The sequence below is a fragment of the Aptenodytes patagonicus genome, chromosome 3 (assembly GCF_965638725.1).
Source record: "Aptenodytes patagonicus chromosome 3, bAptPat1.pri.cur, whole genome shotgun sequence".
Lineage (NCBI taxonomy): Eukaryota > Metazoa > Chordata > Aves > Sphenisciformes > Spheniscidae > Aptenodytes > Aptenodytes patagonicus.
Genome location: NC_134951.1, coordinates 36,582,309 through 36,603,569, shown reverse-complemented (window position 1 = coordinate 36,603,569; position 21,261 = coordinate 36,582,309). Strand labels below are relative to the sequence as shown.

Sequence of the window (21,261 nt, the reverse complement as noted above, 5' to 3'; positions counted from 1 at the left end):
TAGAAGCTATGCACATCAAACAAGAAAAAATAATGAAATTAATTTTTCTTAAGTGAAAATAGTGTCCAAGTGCAAAACTAGATTTATTTCTATATAAAGTTAATCCAGTTTTCTTTTCTAAGCCACTTGTTAAAAAGCATTTTATTTAAATAGGAAAGGTACAGAAAACAATCAACTGAAGAGAAACTTCTAAATTCAAGCCCATAGATGCTAACACTAACTATAATCACTTACTTTGTTTCAGTATCTTCAAGGGATTACAGTTATTTTGAGGGCTTTCTCGGAGGTCTTCGTATATCCTTTTCAATTTCTTTTCTGATTTGAAATTGTTTGTATCTTTCTGCCATTGCAATAAGCTCATTAGGAACTACCTGATAAGAAAGCAGTACAAGAAAAGGTCAGTTTTAAATAAATCTAAACTTTTAGACCCTGCTTTACAAAAATGCTATCGATTTGTATGTTCCCAAACTTGATATTCTTATTTATCTGGCTCCTGTCACTTTGCAGATTGTCTTTTCTGTAGAGATGCATGGAGAAATCTTTTTACATAAAATTATACTAAAATATACTGAAAAATAATCAGCACAGTGTCCCTGGATTTTCAATTGCATATGTATGCTAGTATCACCATATCTGATGACAACATATAACCAGCTCATTAAAGCATTATTTCAGATAGAAATGTATCTTTCAGTGATAACAGACTGCTGGAAAAAAATGTCCAATGCCACTAAAAGGTGATACCATACTATATATATTTGAATGTCACACTTATGATTGATATTAAATTCCTTTTGGAAGTTTTAAGAGCCTCTGAAGAGAAACTTTGGTACTTAAAGAAAGCGTTGCCATAGGAAGGGTTCTCACATGGATAAAACAAAGCTAAAAACACAAGAAAAGAAGGGCGAGAGAAAGTGGTCAGTTCTCCCACCACTGCGAGGTCAGGAGGGCATCTTACCAAGATCCACAGTGTTTTTTGGCATGTTTGTAATTATGTGGAAAAGGAGGTGAATAGTATCGTCAGCACACACTGTCACCTCAGAGTTACTCATGTTCGGAAGGACTGAGGCCAGATGCAAAGAATTACAGACAGACTTTATTAGGTTAAGTGACGCTGATCACTGAATGAAAGAAAAAAACCCACATACCATTCTTATAGACCATGGAACAAAGGCAGCGTCCAACAAGTCTTCTTAAACCAGATCAGGCATAATGCAGACATTAATGCAATGTTTACTACAAAAAGCAGTACGGGTGACTGTACTGTCAGAAGATGTTTTAGACCACTCATCTATCAAAACCGGCCTGCTTCAGCAATCTGCTACAGCATGTAGCCGTGCAGCAGGTAGAAGATACCCAGTCCAGAATCAGTTTCCTGATCACAGAGTGAAGAGCAAGCTTCTGCAGCGCGTGTGAGCATGAGATTAATGTGACTGCTCAGTCTCTGCAGCTTGTCCCTTCACGAGTGGCACGAATACAGTGCAAACAGTACAGTACAAACTAATTTAAATATTTACATCTCCTTAGAAACACCTAGACCTGGCAATGCTTGAACAGGTGAAGAATGCATCCAGGACAAAGGGCCTGGTGGAGAAGGAAGGTTCCAACTCCAGTTCCAACTTCTTTTGTCAGGCTTTGTAATTCAGCAATGCTTGCCGTTTGCTATCGGCAACTTTTCTCAAGCTGGCATGAGAGTCAGCTCGCTAGTACATATTTTACATGCTGAATTGCCCTTACTGGTAAACAGCTGCCCTGGTTGTCAGGAGTCCATAGAACAGGATGCCTATGAAACAGTCTATTCTGCCTACATTTTAGACACTTTAAAAACAACGTGAAGAATGATGCATCTCTCTAGCTGGAAGTCACTTACAGACTTGTGTCACTAGAGATAGAAGTAACGAGACAACATTAGTATCCGCTTGAAACACTGGATAATTTTCTTCCTCAGTGTCAGATCAGATCCTCTCCTACAGCATGACACAGAATTTATTCCAACTAAAACTGCAACAATTTCTTGCGAGAGCAGTTTTTGAGCAGGCACAAGGAAAGAGCGGGAAGAAGCCAGGATACAGAACATAAAAATCTCAGTGAGGTAGTATCCAGTACTAGTGCTTTGTTAAGATTTTTAGAGGGACAATCTGTGTATCTGCTAAACATATAAGCTAGGTATGGTAGTCCAAATGAGAAAACAGACAAGAATAAAGATGCCATAATTTATATGTAACACTCTTCTTGGTATTACAGAGATCAGTGTTTTTCCACCTGATTCCCTAATAAATCTTGTCCATGCTTCTTAATAAGCTTTATTAAGCTTATTATATTATTATTATTATATAAGCTATATATATATAAAAAGATCCCCACAGTGTGATACAGAAATCTTTCTGTTCTGCCTGTTTTTCTTTAGGGAGATTATCTGTACATTCAAAATCATGGAAAACATCTGGCTAACAAATGCACCTTACTCATTTTGAAATTGAAGTATTCCGAACATTCAGATCATGTTTTCAGTCACTCTCCTTCCCTTTTACATGATGCTTTCAGACTGAAGTAATGGTACTTTCACTGTCATGGGGGGGAAAAACCCCCGCCTGTATGGATACTTCCCTTCTATCAGCTATAACTAAAAGTTTGAGAATGTTGTGACTAACAGTTACCCTTGAAAGTAAGGATTCAGAGATGCTCTTTTCTCCTCTGAACTCAGAGACCCGTTCCCGGTTGCACTATCACATGTTAAAAAAGTTTGGGGACTTTACACTCTGCAGCAGTAGACAAGGCACAGATACTAACGGCTGACTCAGAATACAGAATAAGGCACCTCCAAGTTCTATTTAAGTGGCTTCAAATTATCATTACTGGTTTAATCTCTTACATTTTCTAAAAAAAAAAAAAAAAAAAAAAACCAACCACCAACCCAAAAACAAAACCAAAAAAACCCCACAAACCAAAAGCCAACCCCCCCCAAACAACCAACCAACAAACCCCCAAAGCCCCAACCAACCAAAACATGCCCTGCCCCCCCCCACCTGCAACTTTAAGAAATTATTAGGGGACAACTCTTGGTTGTTGGTTTTTTTTTTTCCCTCCCTCAAAAGCATCTTATCAGGTTTGCAATAAGTGGCATAACATCTTTCAAAGAAGAGTTGTAAAACAGAAGATTTAGGTGAAGTTCTAACTCAGGGTTTAAAGTTTGAGTAAGTGTCCACAGTAACAATCACAGGTCCTAGGTAAAAGCCATTTGGTTTGTACTCAAACTCCCATCCCCCCAAATAATAATAAAAAAAAAAGAAAGAATTTCAACTTAAGTCAGGGCATGAACTGGGGTTTTACTATAAGTCAGGCAAAATACTGTTTCTTGTTACAGCAAGAAAGAGCAACATAATTGTCTCTGGCTTCTCAGATATGGTAGCAAGAAAAAAAAAGTTTCTTTAAAATAAGGAAACAAATCACATTCCAGTCCAATTTCCCATACTATTTACAAACATCTGTAAGAAAGATATCTGCATGTACTTTTCCAAGCTATCACAACTGTCAGATATAATAAACTGAAAGATAGTTGAGTTTCTTCTGATATAAATATTGTTAATATTTACACTGTTAAACAAGAACATTGGTACATGTGTCCAGAAGTGAAATACTGGAATAAAATATTATGAAATAAAATGGATCATATTATTCCTCTGCAGACCCCCATGTGTGTGTGTGTATGTTAGTTACTTTTTCTTTGGACATGGAAGGCTTTGATTAAGAGTTCCCTGTTCTTTTCTGGGACTCATCTGTAAGGTAAAAAACACAGCTAAGGATACCCAGGACAAGAGATACTTAAGTACTCGTTTTTTTCCCCAAGACACTACAAACACTTACCAAGAAAGGTCTAAGTAGGCTTAGACCTTCATGAGCCGTTTCAGGTGGTAACCCAGAACCAGTATAAATCTTACCCAGTAAGACGTATTCTTACTTGGTTTGCTCTTTCCAGAATGTCAATCAGCTCAGATGCAACCCTCCAATCATTCTTAGTGACAAGCGTTACTGCCTCCCCAGTACGTCTGAAGAAGGAATGAAATAACTGTTGATCTTCAAAACTGCTGCTGCTAGGCTTTTCCTACTGACCTATACAGTAATAAATTATACTACAGGCAATATTATTGAACTGGTAGATAAAACTGGCTTGAGTATTTACTATGCACATGACAGAAAGCAACTTTTCATAAAGATCAGAATATGGCAATTCACCTAAAATGGAGCAAAGGCACAACTAATTCAGACTTTTAGACAATAAACCTAGCATAAAGACAACATATTTAAGTATGAAGAGACATACATTCATGTCATGATTAAAATAAACACACAAGAAAAAAAAAAATATCACACTTGTGCCAACCTGCAGCATTCGAAAGTCCCAACACCAAACCATACCACCATGATAGGCTGAAAACTTTGAATTTATATGTTTTTCCCAATGGGCTGTCTAGGAAACTAAACAACTCAGCGGCTCACGAAGAGAGAAACAAGGACGTGACATTTCAGAGTATCTACACAGAAGTTGTTTTTAATTGTAATTCTTCCCCACATTTAAACCAGCTTTCAAACATCCCTCATTCCCATCCCCTTCAATGAAATAACAGAAAAGTGGAAAACTTGTTTGCCTTAAATTTAACAGTGAACTAATTTCAAAATAAAGCAGCGTGTTACTATCCGAAACATACTTTTGATAGACTCTGGAGTCTTCACTCCCCCACTCCACATCACCTGTAGCTCTAGCACTTGACAAGAGAAACGCCCATGCAGTGCATAAAATATTGACAATATATTACTATTTTCTTGTAAACACTTACCCTGCTCTTCCAGTACGACCTACTCTATGAACATATTCTTCAATGTTGCGAGGGAAGTCAAAGTTAAAAACATGAGTAATATCATGCACATCAAGGCCACGGGACGCTAAGTCAGTAGCTACCAGTATTCTGACTTTGCCTAAAACAAGTACAACGGAGAGAGAATGGGAGTTTATGGAATAAACAGAAAATATACTCCTGTCTATTGGTTTTCTAGTGTATAATGCACTTATTCTTAACACATAAAGGAAAAATACTCTTGTTGCACGTCACACTGAGTTAGCTTCAAACACGAGGTGATAAGTAAGCACTCAAAATGTCATTTTACTGTTATTTGTATTTCACAAGTAGAACAGCAGGGTGCAGGAGAACCAAGAAACATGCCTAGCTGATATAAAGAGTCCGAAAAGAACAGAAGACTTCAGCAACTATATTCTCAGCTGGCATCCTTATCATAGGGCTACTCTGTGTTTTATTAGCATGTGATCACATAACCCCAAAGTATAACCCTACTGGCATAATCAAGAGCAGAACTGTTTCACTGAAAGCACCATCATTTGACACTTACATTTACCATTCTGTAGACTAACACAATATTGACTTTTCCCACAGAGTTTTCAAAAATAAAATAAGCCTTACTTTAAATTATTTAACGCTTAGACATTCCAAATTTTATTGAAGAGCAATCTCTTCTTGTTTGCTGTTTTTTTTGTCAAATTAACAAAGTAACCATATCATTCATAGCTCTTTGATATTTTCATTTTGATGGTACTGAAGAGACGTGGCACTTACAAACAGACAAAGTTCTGCACATGACAAGCTTTAAAAACCCGGGCTAAACAAACCAGTACTTCGGTACAAACATACCTTTCTTGAAGTCATCTAAAGCCTGTTCTCGATCACACTGCTCCCTGTTACCATGAAGTGACTGTACTGGAATTCCTTGGAGACCAAAGTCACTTGCTAAGTCATCAGCTCTAGGATGAAATAAAACAATGGTTCTTAAAAAGAAGTAAGCGCAGCATCTAGATTTAGATCCAAAAGATAGTGACAACAAAAGCTAAACGTGTGCCTAAGGACAAAACCCCACCTAGGTCAGCTGGTATTTATTATAAAACAGTATGAAAGCAAGACTATTCCCCACATAAATGTTTGCTTTTATTTATATAATAGATGATTTTTGTGTTGTTCACTCAAAAAGCTCAGATACAGTACAATGACCACCACCCTCCACCAATCAGGTCTTGTATGCATATGAAAGTAAACAGTACATCACATTAATGTATCCCCAAGAATCTTAATATCTACTTTAACTATGTGAAATTGAGATTTACCACCACCACCACGAATGATATTAAAAAGGATACAAACTACCAGTCAGTCTGGAGGAATGAATAAATAAATAAATAAAAATACTACTACTACCAACACATTGCTGACAAGAGCTGTTACACTTAGTAATTATTATGTGAACTAAGAAACTATCCAGTACTTCTGTTAGAAAAAAGTGAACAGATGTAATACTGGGAAGTGATTACATACGTAAGTTTTTTTCCCACAAAAATGATGACCTTATCTTTTGGCTTCATAGAGTCAATGAAGTATTGCATGAAAGTTCTCTTTTCCTCCTCGGTGATAACAATAACTCTCTGTTCTACTGTATTTACTGCCTGTTAAACAGCAAAAAGGCATGTTAAGTAGAAACATATTTGAATAATATTTTTTCTGTTAATTCCCATATTACGATGTTATAAAATTAGTAACATGATACTATGAAAAACTATTTTAAAACCAAAATATACATCAGTTTGGAGTTCAAACAATGCAGGTTTATTTGTTGTTTCCTAGTTGCTTTAGAGGAATAGTAAAAATTTATCTTTAAGCAGTTTGCCAAATCACGTATTTGCAGAGATTTAGAAGGTACAGATGAACAGACTAGTGAGGTGAAATAATTATTCCTAATATTAGTGAAAATCAGATTGAAGTACTTAATTTTAGTATATTTTATGTTACTCTAGAGCAAGTTGGAACAATGGCAGTCTTACTTGAAAGGACAAGCTTTTAAGGAAGATTGTTATCTATTTGAAATTATCAGTTATGTCCAATTCTTCCAACAACAGTTTGTTAATTAAAAAAAAAAAAAACTTTACTCCATTATATTTGAAGGTTGCCACAGAATGTTTAAGGTATACTATATAAGTAGTACAAAGGTCTAGACATTCTCATGGCACTGCATCATGATCTTGCAGCAAGGGCTGAAGAATCAGTCAAGTACATATAAAGATTCTCTCTCCACATGGGAACCCTTCCCCCCTCCACCCCAGAGGTCACCTCTTCAATTAAGAGAATCTCCTGTAAAAGAGATGAATGCATTAGACAAGAGAGCTGCATTAGCAGTTGCTATCTTTCAAATTCCAATCCTCTGTCTTTGACAAGTAATGCCCTTTGACAAAAGCACTTCTGAACAGAACAGATGAAAAGTACATTTTCCCCCTATTTCTCCCTAAAAGTGTATTGGATACTAAGTTTCCTCATTCCCTATCACTCAAAAAGTGGATCTGAAAAGGAAAATTTCGTAATTTAAGAACCAAACTGAAAGCAATCTCTGGACCAGGATGCGGAGATCTTGGAAGAACTACTATTTCTGTAAATTCTGCTGGTACTGAAGCCAACTACACATAGCTGCGCAAGCATGACAAGTATGCAACTACATCTACACATTAGAAGTTTTGGACTTTAAAGACAGTTCTTACTCTAACATGTAGGTTTCTGCTCTAGACAAGTGCCCTCCAGGAGTTTAGTAGAGAGCTTCCACTCTCTTTGAGAAAGCAGCAGTTAAGAAACACAGATCCAGATAAGTATCTGTACGCATTAGAAAGACGACCTTCAGAAGGAAAAGTAAGGAACAAGAACTTGCTGAACAGAAGAAAGGCTGCACAAAGGTTCAGGCAAGAACACGTGGCACTGTGAAGTACAATATTCAAACTTCAATTTGATTGATACATGCCGCTTGTGACATCTTCTACTGAAGATCCAGGACTTCAAGATCTTGTTACAGAAACATAAGAACAAAGTTCTTTACTTTTTTTTTTTAGTTCTTTCTAAACTTCTAATGAAGCTTTAAAACAGTAATATGGAGCTGTTTTTTGAAAGTTTGGATTGATTTTGAAGTTACATGCATTTACTTACATACAGTTACAAGCAAAGTATTTCGTGGTTTAACTGTAGGTTCTTCTCCAAAAGAAAAAAAAAAAAAAAAAAGAACAGAACGACTTACTGCTAAGTCAAGAGTGCCAACATATACAATCATAGGATTTTTCAAATAGGATTTCGCTAGGCGACGAACACCATCAGGCCATGTAGCACTAAACAGGAGGTGAAGAGGAAAACGCACACATGAAAACAGAATGCAAAATCTTCTCCAATTCATTAGTTTCATCGCATTCTTCTTTCCTTTCTTTCTTATACACCAGTGAAACACTTCAGTATGCACTAACAGTAGTGAGCTTATATAACACTTCGAAATAATCTTAAGAAGTTCTTAGTAAACAGCACTCAAGCTTTAAAGATAACTTTCTAGGTTAAAAGTACAGGCAACAGTTATGGAGCCTTTCTAATGAAGCCAAAAGTGAGTTTAGTAGTTCAATAATACCCAAGAAGAAAGTTTCTAGTCTGTTTTTCTCTCTAAAACAACAGCTCCAATGCAAAATACAGTAACAAAAATTATTGTTGGGATATTCTATTGTTAAGCTCCCAAAAGCTGCATAATTTCAAAATTAATCCAGGTACAGATTAGTACAGATACTGATCAGAAGGTTAGGATGCACGTTTGGTCCCAGATGGAGAAGTGGAAATTGGCATTTCAAATTGATATGGCAAATTCTAGCACTCCCAGGACACCTTCCTTTTTGGGAAGAACTCAGTTGTTTTTATAGTTAATGCAAAACATCAGATAAGGGGTAAGAAATGAAAATAAAATTGTCAAATGACTCATTAGGACTGACTAAACAGAATTAGGAAGAAAACTGATGCCATTCCCATTTAGGCTAACACAAGTTTTATTAAAACTGACACATTTGTTTTGCAGTTAACTTGTTCAGTAACCTTGCCTTTACAGTGTTCAAGTACTGAGCACTATTATGTTCACATACCTTGTCATAACAGTTTGTCTGTCAGGCCGCACATCTATTAGGATCTTCATTATCTGAGGTTCAAATCCCATATCCAACATTCTGTCAGCCTCATCTAAAACCTGCTCAGAACAAGGTTATTTATTATGTCTAGTTCCTTAGATAAGGGTTTCAGCAAGGCATCACATAGCAGACCATTTTAATGGCAACAATTTTAATTGCAGAATCCACTCCGTAATGTATTGCAAAACCTGTTCAACTTCTATTTCACCTCCTCAATTTCCTTGAAGCTTTTTCATTTAGTAATACATTTGCAGGCAGAAGAAAATCCACAGCACCTTTAAGAGCACTTAAAGTCAATGAAGAAGAAACAACTGTTTGTTTCAACAATATTTTGGTTGGTACCTAAAATTAAGCACAGAATTAAAAAAAAAAAAACCCACCAGAAAAAAAAACCCAACAAAACCAAAGCCAACCAAACCTGGGGGGGGGACCCCACACAACACACTTTCAGGTAAGAAATGTTTAGTAATTTAAAGGGGAAATCTCATTTCTACCTTGTTAGAGATCTCATACCAGACTAATATATCAGTTATTAATTTAGTTCCTCATTAGAAGTAAGAATAAAGCCAGACGGTACATTCTGGCTCACACTAGGACACTGCAGAACTCCCAGAGCTCAAACTTGTTTCATCTGGTAAAAAAAACCAAAAGAGAACAAGTGAGCTGAAGGTCTGAGTACAACTATTTGGAACTGATCTTTTTTCTAATACACAAGCACACTTGAGACTCTGAAAACATTGACATACAAAGGAAGAAGGCTGCCATCCAAGACTGATTTTTCTCCTTTAATTTTCAAATAGAGTTTATATACATCAGTTATATGGATCATGCTTTTAAGTATTGACATTTTCTAGTCACTTAGGTGGAAACATAAGACTTTGATGATAATCCCTTTCTACTGTCCTGGTTTTGCTGCTCCATTCTTTTCAGATGTTTTATTCTATTAAAGGTTTTTAGTACATTATCTATGTAAATATCTGAAATAATAACAAATCATCAGCTGAGAGACAGGAGATAAGAATTCTCGTTCTTGATTTAATTCTCTTTATTTTCAAAGGACTCATGGAGATGTCAGTAATTACTTGGATTCTAATACAATGGCAAGGCTGAAACATCACTAATTTTATATATACGAGTTGGCTATTATGCCCCTTTCAGCAGCAGAAGCTTTCTAAGCTATTAAGCACGCTGGTACTTTGCTGGAAAGGGAGCAGAAAGCATGTAAGTATGTGTATTAGATGGATCAGGGTAGTTGACTTTCCTTATTTCTGAGAGCTGCTTAATAAAGAATAAAGGCTGTAATAGATATAAGATAGATACTAGCACTATTTTTTCCAAACGCCTCATAGCTGGGTCCTGGTTTATAAGCTAAATCTCCCCCCAGCTAACATAATCTTACATTTTTTGTTATCTATACATATTTACTTGTTTGTTACTATTATTCATTTCAGTTCTATTTTTGGCAAGAAATTCTTACAAGTCAGTTCTTCGTGTGAAAGTTATTTTCTTTCTTCTGCTTTAAATACTTACTGGTAAGTCTTACACTATTTTTTTGCATTTGAAGAGTAAAAAGACTACTCTAATCTACTTTCTATATCCTACTTCATGATTTGTATTTTTTTTTTTTTTAGTATACTCTTTCCTCTAAATGCTTCCCTATTATTCATGCACAACTCCAATTCCCCTACTTCTGCTTTATGAGCATAAAGTCAAAAGAAAAAAGCACGTGGATTACTGATGAATGAATACCGATTTACACTGGACACAGCAAAACAGAAAACAATCTTCAAATGACGTATTGTAAATGATCAAAAGGCCATATATGACAGAATTTCCTAGTCTTTCTTCTGAAATCATGAAAAACAGCAGCTTATCTTGAATAAATGGGTTCCTAAAAGTCTGAATCAAGGCTGCAACTCACTTGATGGTTCTGTCAGGCAAGAAGACAAATTCCCTGCCTCCAGTTCACCTTCTGTACAGTGTATATTCAAATATAATTAACTCTAACAGAGTTTGTTTTTTGTTTGTATTTTTTTTTTAAACAAACAATTGTATCCCAGTCTCTGACCTTGGAAGTCCTTTGGGAAACAATTATATAATATCAGCAAATAATACTCAGTGCACTTTGGGTGCATTCACAAGACTCATCAATATCTTTAAACGAAAACTGTAAATGAAGCTCTTCAATGAAGAGCATTCTTCATCCAAGGTGTTAAAGTTGAAATCTAATACCCCTCTCTTCTCTGAAATAAGGCTGCAAAATTAAATTATTTGTTGGCTGAAAATTGACAATGAAGCTGTGGAAACAGAAAACATCTTATATATTAAAAAGTACAAGACAGTGCAAGGAAAAATATATGGTAACATTAAAAAAAATAGAATTTTGCGTATCCAACTTTTCATATGGGACCTAAAGAAGCACAGCATTTCCAGGAAGTCTGAGGCATGAGACATTAACCACTTCACAAAACACGGTCCTTGCACTGGTTTCAATCTTTTGAAAATATTTGACTGCTAGTAGTACAACAACAAATGGTTTTCTCCTGCTTTACATCATCATAGTTTTCAATTTGATAGCTAATTCTTTTTAGTAATGTCATACTACAGTATATCCTGCACATACTGAAACATCTGATTTTGGTTACATACATATTCTTTGATTTACAAAGCAGTGTGTGCTTGCAGTATGACCATACTTCACTTTGGTAGAGAAAGATTACTAATGTTCCTATAGTTCTCAGAAAGCAGGTTTTCAGGCCTTTCTTCCTTCTGCTTAGCGATTACATGTTTCTCTTCTACATGAGGCTACTCTTTCCAATAATATTCTTTTTTTTCCCCAGATGGCCAAGTGTCTAGTGATGCTATACCACCACTGGCCTGCCAGTAAGCTCACAAGTATTAGCTAGAATTGGAGCTAACTTGTTACAGCACAATGAGAGTTTAACCCTTTGCGGGGAGTGGGGGTGGAGATAAGGGAGGGAAAGCAGGCCAAATTGTCAAACTAGGCAACAAGTCACCAGTTAAACAGACAACTCAGAAATAATTTGAATATATGAAAGTATATTACAAAATAGCAACGGTTTTAAGTGTCCAGCACAGCAAGAGGCAGGAACGAAATGAAGACATAAGGATTCATAACAATGTTTACATGGCTATTTTCCCACTGAGATCAAAAGAAAGTCAGTCATCCAGACATTTAAATATCTGTTTGCCACTGGTTCTTACTGCACAAGTTCTAGTAAGAACCTGAGTCATTGGTAACATTTAAAAGAAAATGAAAAGACAACTTGGGAAAGGCATTTCATCCACTAATAACTGATCTTGACAACATGAACTTTAAACCAGCAAACATCAGTAATGTGAGATAACAATTTAGCATCTTTAAAATGCTTACTGCGCCAGAAGCCTATTTTACTTTTTTTCTAGGGAATCTCTCACATCTGCAATGCAATTACGGTAACTATGAACCATCCCCCCAACAGCAATCTCAGTGTTAAGATATACTGTAATTAAGACTTAAAAAGTTTAAAGAAAACTTCATTAAAGATTAAGTTCACACTAAGCCAACCATTTCGCAACTGGTGCATTACTCATTCCGTATCAGCTACTTGCCAAGTATGTTATGCTCTTCAAATTTATGAAGTTGTTCATTTGAAGATCATTCAGTCTGCCAGGAGTAGCAATAACAATATCCACACCTTTGGTAACCACGTCGATCTGTCCTTTTCGGTCCCCACCACCATATATGCAAATACTGAAAAATAAAGTGTTTTATGAAAGCAGTGTATTACGGTTCAACTAAAGTCAATCTTTTTCAAAATAAATGCCACCATGTTGATTCATTTTAAAGAGTATCATCTGGTATTACCAAGAGGAAGGAATACAGTAAGTGTGACTGACAGTATCACAGTAAATAGTGGACTTAACACTGAATGATACTCCCTCATCAGTTCAGCATTAGCTTTCTGCTGAAACTGCAGTGAAAGTAATCATGAAAGGAAGGAAGATAGCTATTAAGCTACGAGTATGTTTTGGGCTATTCTGAAAATATTCACACCAAAAATAGACGAACGTATGAAAGGATGCATGACTTTCTAAACAGTACCATCAGAAGTCAGATGTTTTTCCTGTTAAAACCATCAACGCACTCGATAAGGGATTAGGCTTACACACAAACTTAACACGCTCTGTAAAACTCCTTAGTATTTTTGGGAAGGAAGCAGAATGTACATTTCAGTATTTGATGACTACAAGACTAATTCTGAACGCTATACAAAGTTACCAGAGAGCCCTAAAACTAAGTTTTGGAGTACAGTAATGTCTGTTTAACAGCTTAAATGAAGACCTACACTCTCAGCAGGTTTGTGGATGAAACCAAATCGGGGGAGCAGTCGATACACTAGAGGGCTAGGCTGTTACTCAGAAGGACCACAATAGGCTAGAGAAATGGGCTGACAGGAATCCCATGAAGTTCAACAAAAGCAAGGATGGGGATGGAATTACCCCACAGCTGAGGGCCAACGTGCTAGAAGATGGCTTTGCAGAAGAGACTTGGGTGGGCAAGAAACTGAACATTATTCAGCAGCGTAACCCCACAGAAAAGAAAGCCAGCTGTGTACTACTGGAGAAGGTAGCCAGCAGGCTGAGCGAACTCATTATTCCCCTTTATTCAGTACTTGTGAGACCACACCTCAAGGACAATATCCAGTTTTTGTACCCCCCACCTCTATTACAGGACAGACATATCCATACTGGAGCAAGCCCAGCAAGCAGCTACCAAGATGGTCAAGAGGATGGAGTGCATGACGTGAGAAGCTGGTAACCAGATTTGTTCAGCCTGAAGAGGAGAAGGCTCAGGGAGATCTTATTGCTGTCTACAGCTACCTAACAGCAAGGTGCCAAGAAGACACAGCCAGACTCTTTTCAGCTGTCCACACAGAAGGACAAGAAACAACAGAGAAAGCTATAACACAGAGAACTCCAACTATGTAAGAAATAGATTTTCACCATGAGTAGTCAAAACAGGCATTCTAAAAACTGGGAAAATATGAACTCTGCATTTACTACCTTCCCCTCCTCTCTTAGCAAATGTAATTATTTTAGTAGGTGAATTAAGCCACAAGTGGTAGGAAAAAAATACTTAAAAAGCAAGTGACAAATAAGATTACCTTTTAATTCCTTTGTACGTGTACTTTGAACACTCTGCTTGTACTTGAAGTGCCAGTTCTCGAGTGGGAGCAAGGACTAACATTCCTGGCCCCCCACGCTGATCTCTGGATCTGCAATAAAGCATCTTTAGACTGTGGGTATATAAGGCTAGGCAAAGTCCATCACATCTGACATTGAATATTTTTATGCTGTTCTAGACTTTCTCAGTACACTGCTACTAAGGGTATCTATGGTGACAAATTTGGTACTTATTCCACCAGGTCTATAATAAATCATAAATTGGAAAAAAATTATCTTCTTTACTAGAAAACCACCACATGGGGGATGATGGGGGGGAAGTATCCACAGCTAAACAAGTCAGACATGTGAGTAGTCCTTACATTGGTTGTGAAGTCAAGTGAATGAATCCAGGCATTAAGTACGCTAGTGTCTTCCCGGTACCAGTCTGTGCTATACCAATAAGATCAATTCCTTGGAGTATGATTGGCCATGCCTGGGACTAACATAAAACAACAAATACTTAAATGTACTTTTCTCTTAAGCTTCAGTTAAAGAGTCATCAAAATTGAAGAAGTACCTGAATTGGTGTAGGTTTTTGAAAACCAACTTTTCTTATATTAGCCATAACATCAGGATAATGATCAAACACATCTTCAAATTTACAAACAGGATTGGGAATGCAGCGCTTTTCACCTTCTTTTAAGTCATCACAAATTATATTATTATTTTCTTTCCTGTATAGAATTAGAGAAGTGCAATTGCTTTAAAGCCTCATTATCTGAAAAATTAGAGCTAACAAAAGACTGCCTTTCTGACTTTTTTTTTTTTTTAAATTTCTGGAACAACAAAAAACAAGTTCAGGCTCTTGAATGAGACTTATAAGTATTCTTCTAACTTTTAAGAAAGCCTTACTACAGAAACACTTCTCCTGGAGCCATCAATTACCATTCTTTCTTAAGAATGACTAATTTGAAGTTATATATGGATATTAACATGAACTGCAGTCCTGTCATATTAGACTTCAATTATACTCTATTACAAATTAAATAACTGTGACAAATTTTTAAACCTAAAGACAACCTAGAACTCATAGGAATGGATTGGACTTCTTTGTCAGAACCCTATATTCTGACAAAAGCCTTCCCGAAATATTTTCAGAGTAGCCCCCTGGATACTCTAGAAAACACAAACAGAACAATTTAGAAAAAAGAACGTGGTCAGTAAGACAAGCTCCAAAAAAAAAAAAGCCCCACCCAAACCCAAAACATCAAAAAACAAACAAACAAAACCCAAAACACAACACCACACACAAAAAGCTACATTAAAAATTGAGGTTCTGACGCTCCCCCCAATTAAGAGGTATGAATATGCATAAATAGTTTATCTTCATTCCAGTCCTGTACTCTTTTAAAGATTCCATTCAGCAAATAGTCTTACTTCAAGTGGGGTGTGGGCTAGGAAAAGAACGGGTAATTCAACCTCTCCTCATGTTTACAATTTTTTTTTTTTCCAATTACTGTCTTTTTCCTTAAAGCATACAGATTAGATGAAAAAGGAAAAAAAAACCCAAACATTCCTTTATCACACAAGCGCTATTCCTCAATGCATGTTCTGAACCTACAGAACAACCTTCTGTAGCTCTTGACTAGCTTGAACAATAACACGTACATATACTTTAAGGAAACAGGTGTCAATTCCATGCTTCGCTCACTGTGGCAAAGTTTCTCTGGTGGGCGTGCAAGAGCAAAAACAGACACCGCGCAAAAAGAAAAGTAATAAAAGTAACACTTCAAGAACATTTACCAACTTCATCAGAACTACTGAAAAGGGTTGAAACTATTACCGATCACTTGAAACAGACAATCTGCTTTTCTTGCAAAGTAATGATGTAGATTGCTGGATCAAAATGAACGGATACAGGTAACTGAGGCACGTACTCACCAGGATGTACTTGCAAAGACAAGATAGATACACAGACAGGAAGACAACAGTAATAGAAGGTGAAATTTGTTCTGAAGATGGTATTTGACTAAAATATATGGGAAAAAATGGCAGCCAAGAGGTATTCAACATGTGAACAATAATATTTGGAAGGACCTAGAAAACATGAACATGCTGTCTCATGAAATGCAAAGAAACAGCCAAAAGCCAATGAACTGTCTTGATTTTTTTCCCTTCTGAAAGTCAACTAGATCAAACACTTTTAGAGAAGCAGCTAATCCCTACAGTTAATTTCCCAACCAACTAATATAATCTCATCTGCTAGTTATTGTTTAACTCCTAAGAAAGAGCTCATAAGAAGATCTAAGTTATTACAAGACTCTAAGATTAATGCTTCTGTCTCAGTATTTTATCTCCCACTTTCTGGACTTTATACCTTAATAATTATTTTTACCAAGCAGATGATTCCCTATAGAAATGATCTTACCGCCACAATTCCACTTCTTCTTGTGACATAGATGCAGTCCTTGATGATTCTTTATAGAAGTTTTTCTCAATCGGAGGCAAGTCTTAAACAATCAGAAAAAGTAAACTTGAGTCAGTAAGAAATGCTACAGATTCAGGGTAAGTCTGCTAAAGCTTAAGATGGAAATCCCAAAACCCAGACAGTGCCTTGTACTAGGAGATCAGTCAAAAGCAGTGGAAGACTATTGTTGTTCATGTAAAAGACAAAGGCTGAGACAAACAGAGTATCTGCAAAAGAACTACCTCCCCACATTTTCAAGTTCCAAAGTAATTTCTACTAACATATATAGTATAATATTTAACAGTTCTCAGATTTTTGCTGCGACCACACACAAAACAACAGCGTTTTCAAAGGATGAAGTAAAAATACCAATTGAGTAGTAAGTTTAAGTAAGCAACTACAGTGTCCTCCATGACCATGCTGAGAAATGCTGACATGGTCACTTCACTGCAAATACTTAACTAATTTGGACATTGAAAGATTCAGTCATCTCAAAGCAAAAATTAAAAATGTTTAAGCATTCAACAGATTTATCATATGAAGACAAGTACCATACAATCAAAATTTTTAGACTAACCTGCCCACTTCATAGCTTCATATTTAGCTTTGTTTTCTCGAAGAGAGGCCCAGTTAATCACCGATTTCTTTGGGTTGTTTTCACTCTTGATAACGTCCAAGGTTTTTCCTGCGGAGTTAGTACCAAAATGCTGCTGTTTGACGGAATCTGTCAGAGGGTGGGGGCGAACTCCCCTCAAAACAAATACCTTATTTTCTTTATCTGTTGTTAGGCCTCTTATGTGATTTTGAATGGACATGAAGCATTTAAATAGAAATTTCTTCCCTAGGTCTTAGCCTGAAACATCAGTAAAACCTGTACAAATCCAGTTCTGATAAAAAAAAGAAGCATTTCAACATCTTTAGCTACTTAAAGAAAGCAATGACAGGTTCCAAAATGCTGCTTCTCCAGCTATAAATAAGGCTTGTTATGCAGCAGGCTTTTGAAAATCTTGTGAACCCAGTAGATGATATGCAGACAGAAAGCTTTATTTTTAACAGCTACAAGAGCACAGTTTACTTCTAAAGCGTCCAATGTCACCACAATAAAGTCCCAGTGTAGTTACACTCTATACCTCTTTTTTGACGAGGCTAACACTTCTTAAGAAAGAAAGGTTTTACACTGAAGATATAAATGGCAACACAATTATGTATTACTGGAAAAACAGGAAACATGGGGAAGACACAGTCGCACATACTAAGGAAGTGTTAACTATTTCTAGCCTCTTGAAACACACTCATCCACCTTCTGGGGCACTTCTAAAATCAAAACTCACAACTACTCCATTCCTTATTCTAACACTGGAACACAACTCTCAGATCCCTTCTTCCTCATCAGTGCCTCAGATCAACAATTATGATGGATGTTGTATGTGCTCCCAATGACTTTTTGCACAGGCAAACAAGACAAATACCAATAACATAAGCAGCATCTCAACATACAATTGTTACTTATATATCCATGTAACAGACAAAGTTAACAAAATAAAGCCTAGTAAAGTGAGGCATGATGTGCAACATCAAATCTTAAATGCTAACTTCCCATGAAAATAATAAGAAGTCAGCATTGTCCATGCTATAATCAGTACATTTGCTTTACAGACTACATTTATAGAAGCTTGTTGAATTTTAATACTGCACAGATACTACATTAAAACTTAAACTAGAACCAGTACTTGTATTTTGGGGGAATGGGACTGATAATGCAAGAAACAAGTAGTATAACATTCTACATTCATTCAAATTGTTGAAAACACAAAGGAACAGATTTTCACTGAAGTCTGGCAGTTTGAGGGGGGGAAATTGTTCATAGCTGAGAAGGGAAGATGTCTAGATATTTCTGTTTTAAGGAGCTATGCCATTATCCAAGAACAAGGTGAAACTTAATTCACTTCGGTAAAATACTAACAGTATAAAAACACTCCAGCAAACTACCAAATATATGGAAAGACAATCCACAGCTTTTTTTTTTTTTTCTCCCCCAGAACACATTTCTTACCTTTCTCAGTCCCACCTCTAATGTAGTTTTGTCCCGATCTTGCAACAGCATCGTCAATCAACATCTTGGCTTTGTTTTGCACAGCAACGCTGCCAAAAATCTTTACTTCAGCTTCGTAAGTTCCCCTTATAACCTATGTTCATAAAACCTTACTGAGTTTTTTTTAATACTGCGAAGATAAACATTATAGAAGAACATATATTGAAAACAGTCTTTGATTTTTTTCTGAATTTGAACTTCTCAGGTAAAGGCCCTTTAATTCCCTATCTAAAAGAAAGGGAAATTAATGCATACTTAAGGGGGGGAAAGAAAAATCAGTAAGCTTTTCCTACTTTCATACACCAGTCAAGTTAAACCCTCAATTCCACTTCCTTTTTACCAATTCTTGTCAAAGAGAAGAATTATTGTAGCTATTTGCAACACTCTTCAACTTGCTGCAGTAACTCTGCTTTACATGAAAGTAAAACCAAGTATGTTCCCAACAGAGTCCAGGCTTGGATGACATACAGCACATGGTACCTTTATTCTGGAACCTGAAGAATCCTCAAGTTCTCTTATTTTAGTTCCACCCTGACCTGTTATAAAGATACATGGCAGGTATTGGAGAGATTTAGGCCAAGCTGTCAAAAACTACACATGGTAACTGTAAGTAGTTTGGTTGTGACCAAAACCTAAAACCTTCATATGCATGCATGCATCCATAAATAAAAGAATTTGCGACTCCAAACTATTGGTAAACGCAGGTAACGTTTTTGGAAATTTAACAAAACACAAGGTGCGTGTGGCAGGGGAAGGCACCTCAGCTGAAGAGCTGGAGCAGCAAAACCAGCTCAAGCCACCCTTCCTCCACGTGACTAAAGAGGGGCTTCAGCCCACTTACAGACTGGTGGCCATGAGAAACAGACATCAACCCAACCACTTTAGGGAGTAAAAGCTTGGCTACCCTGGCGAGCGGGAGAGCTCCACTCCTCAGCCAGTACTCTGCAAAAGCATCCTGCCATCCCCAGGCGAGAAAGATGTAAGGGGATCACAAGGCACTGGGGCCCTTCCACAGCCAGGGAGACGGAAGGCAGCGATGCACCTCCTCGGGCACAGAGGGACGGTTAGGGCCCCACACAAACAAACCTCGCCGCGGCCGGGTCCTCTCGCCCTCCCCCACCCGCTTACCTCAGGGGGCCAAGCACCCCGGGTAGTGGGGGTGCGGCCGTTATTACCTATGAGAGCCCCGACCAGTGCGCTATCGAGGTGGAAGCACAGGGGCGCCGCGGCGTCCCGAGCTTGGCCGGCGGCAGCTCGGGGCAGCCGCTGCCGCGTCACCTCTCCCGGGCCGCGGGAGCCTGCCACGCCTCGAGGCTCCCACTCCTCCCCTCCGAGGCTGGCCACCGCCTCCCGCCGCCAGTCAGCGCTCCTTCGTCCCCCGCCGCTCTCTACGGAGGCGCGGCTCTGCGAAGGGGTCGCCGGCGGCTGCCACAGACGCCCGACCGCGGCGGCAGAAGATGGCGGCCGGCCTGGCGCGCCAGCATCCTCGTCGCTGCTCGTGTCCCAGTCAGACATGGCGGCTCCCCCGTCCACCTCCACAGCCCATGTGGCGGGCCTTGGCGCGCTTTAGGCTCGGGGCGCGCTGATTGGCCAGGGCGGGTCGCTCTCTAAGCAGTGATTGGCTGTCTCGGCGAGGCCGCGCGGGGGTGGGAGAACCTATTGCCGCCCCTGCCAAGCCCGAGGCTGAGCTCGCGCTCCCGCCGCGCACCGCTATTGGGGCCGGGGCCGCGCTCAGGCGCGCGCCGCGCGGCCGCTGAGGGACGCTGGTCCCTGGTCCCTGGTCCCTGGTCCCTGGTCCCTGGTCCCTGCCCTCTCCTCTCCTCCCCTCTTTCCGTCCTCCCCGCTGCTCTGCCGGCCTCGGGGCAGCCCTGGGTGGGCTCCACTCAGGAGGAGGCGGTGTTTTGGGACGGGAGGAGCAAGAACTCGGTCCTGAACGTGTGGGAAGGCCCCGAAGCCTGCGTGGGGTGGAGAGGGGGAAGGCAGGCAGCCTCAAGAGGCGGCTGGGGAGTGAGGGTGGCAGTGAGTAATTTTGCTAGGTGTCTAGGCTCGTGTCATGGTGGTACATTGTGGTCTGAATTTTTTAGGGAAGTCTTAATATTTAATCTCAAATTAAGCTTTAATGATACTTTAATGAAGATTTTAGTATGACTGAATGTACTAAAGCTGATAGAATATTGGAAACAGAATCACAGAACGGCTGAGATTGGAAGGGACCTCTGGAGGTCACCTTGTCCAACCCCCTGTTCAAGTAGGGTCACCAAGAGCCAGTTGCCCAGGACCATGTTCAGGCGCCTTCTGAATATCTCCAAGGATGGAGACTCCACAACCTCCCTGGGCAATCTGTGCCAGTGCTCAATCACCCTCACATTAAAAAAGTAGAAAAAAAAACCCTAAGAAAAACCTAAAAAAATAACCCTTCAGTTACACTGAAAATCAGCTAAGTGATTGAGGGTTTAAATTTCCCTTTTAGGCACAGTCTTGTGTTCCTATTGTACAGAGCTGAAT

The 21,261-nt window shown here is 38.4% G+C and overlaps 1 protein-coding gene across 1 annotated transcript; it reads right to left on the bottom strand.

The window, feature by feature from the left end:
• Nucleotides 1-143: 143 nt before the first annotated feature.
• DDX43 (DEAD-box helicase 43) lies at nucleotides 144-20,271 on the bottom strand. Its single transcript, XM_076335447.1, has 16 exons — nucleotides 19,932-20,271; nucleotides 19,237-19,292; nucleotides 18,718-18,850; nucleotides 17,242-17,349; nucleotides 16,626-16,707; nucleotides 14,775-14,931; nucleotides 14,578-14,696; nucleotides 14,197-14,307; nucleotides 12,641-12,782; nucleotides 8,987-9,087; nucleotides 8,113-8,200; nucleotides 6,378-6,505; nucleotides 5,703-5,812; nucleotides 4,836-4,974; nucleotides 3,959-4,046; nucleotides 144-371 (listed from the first exon to the last, which is right to left on the bottom strand). The coding sequence occupies exons 1-16, from the start codon at nucleotides 20,269-20,271 to the stop codon at nucleotides 264-266; spliced, it is 2,010 nt and encodes a 669-aa protein (XP_076191562.1). The 3' UTR covers nucleotides 144-263.
• Between the last annotated feature and the right edge of the window lie 990 nt (nucleotides 20,272-21,261).

Bases quoted from the DNA above. Each gene is read 5' to 3' on its own strand.
- DDX43 (XM_076335447.1), bottom strand. From the start codon at position 20,271: ATGTCTGACTGGGACACGAGCAGCGACGAGGATGCTGGCGCGCCAGGC. The intron at 16,708-17,241 runs GTTAGTCTAAAA...TGATTGTTTAAG, and splicing joins TGAAGCTATGAAGTGGGCAG to ACTTGCCTCCGATTGAGAAA. The intron at 12,783-14,196 runs GTAATCTTATTT...TTTATTTTTCAG, and splicing joins ACGTACAAAGGAATTAAAAG to TATTTGCATATATGGTGGTG.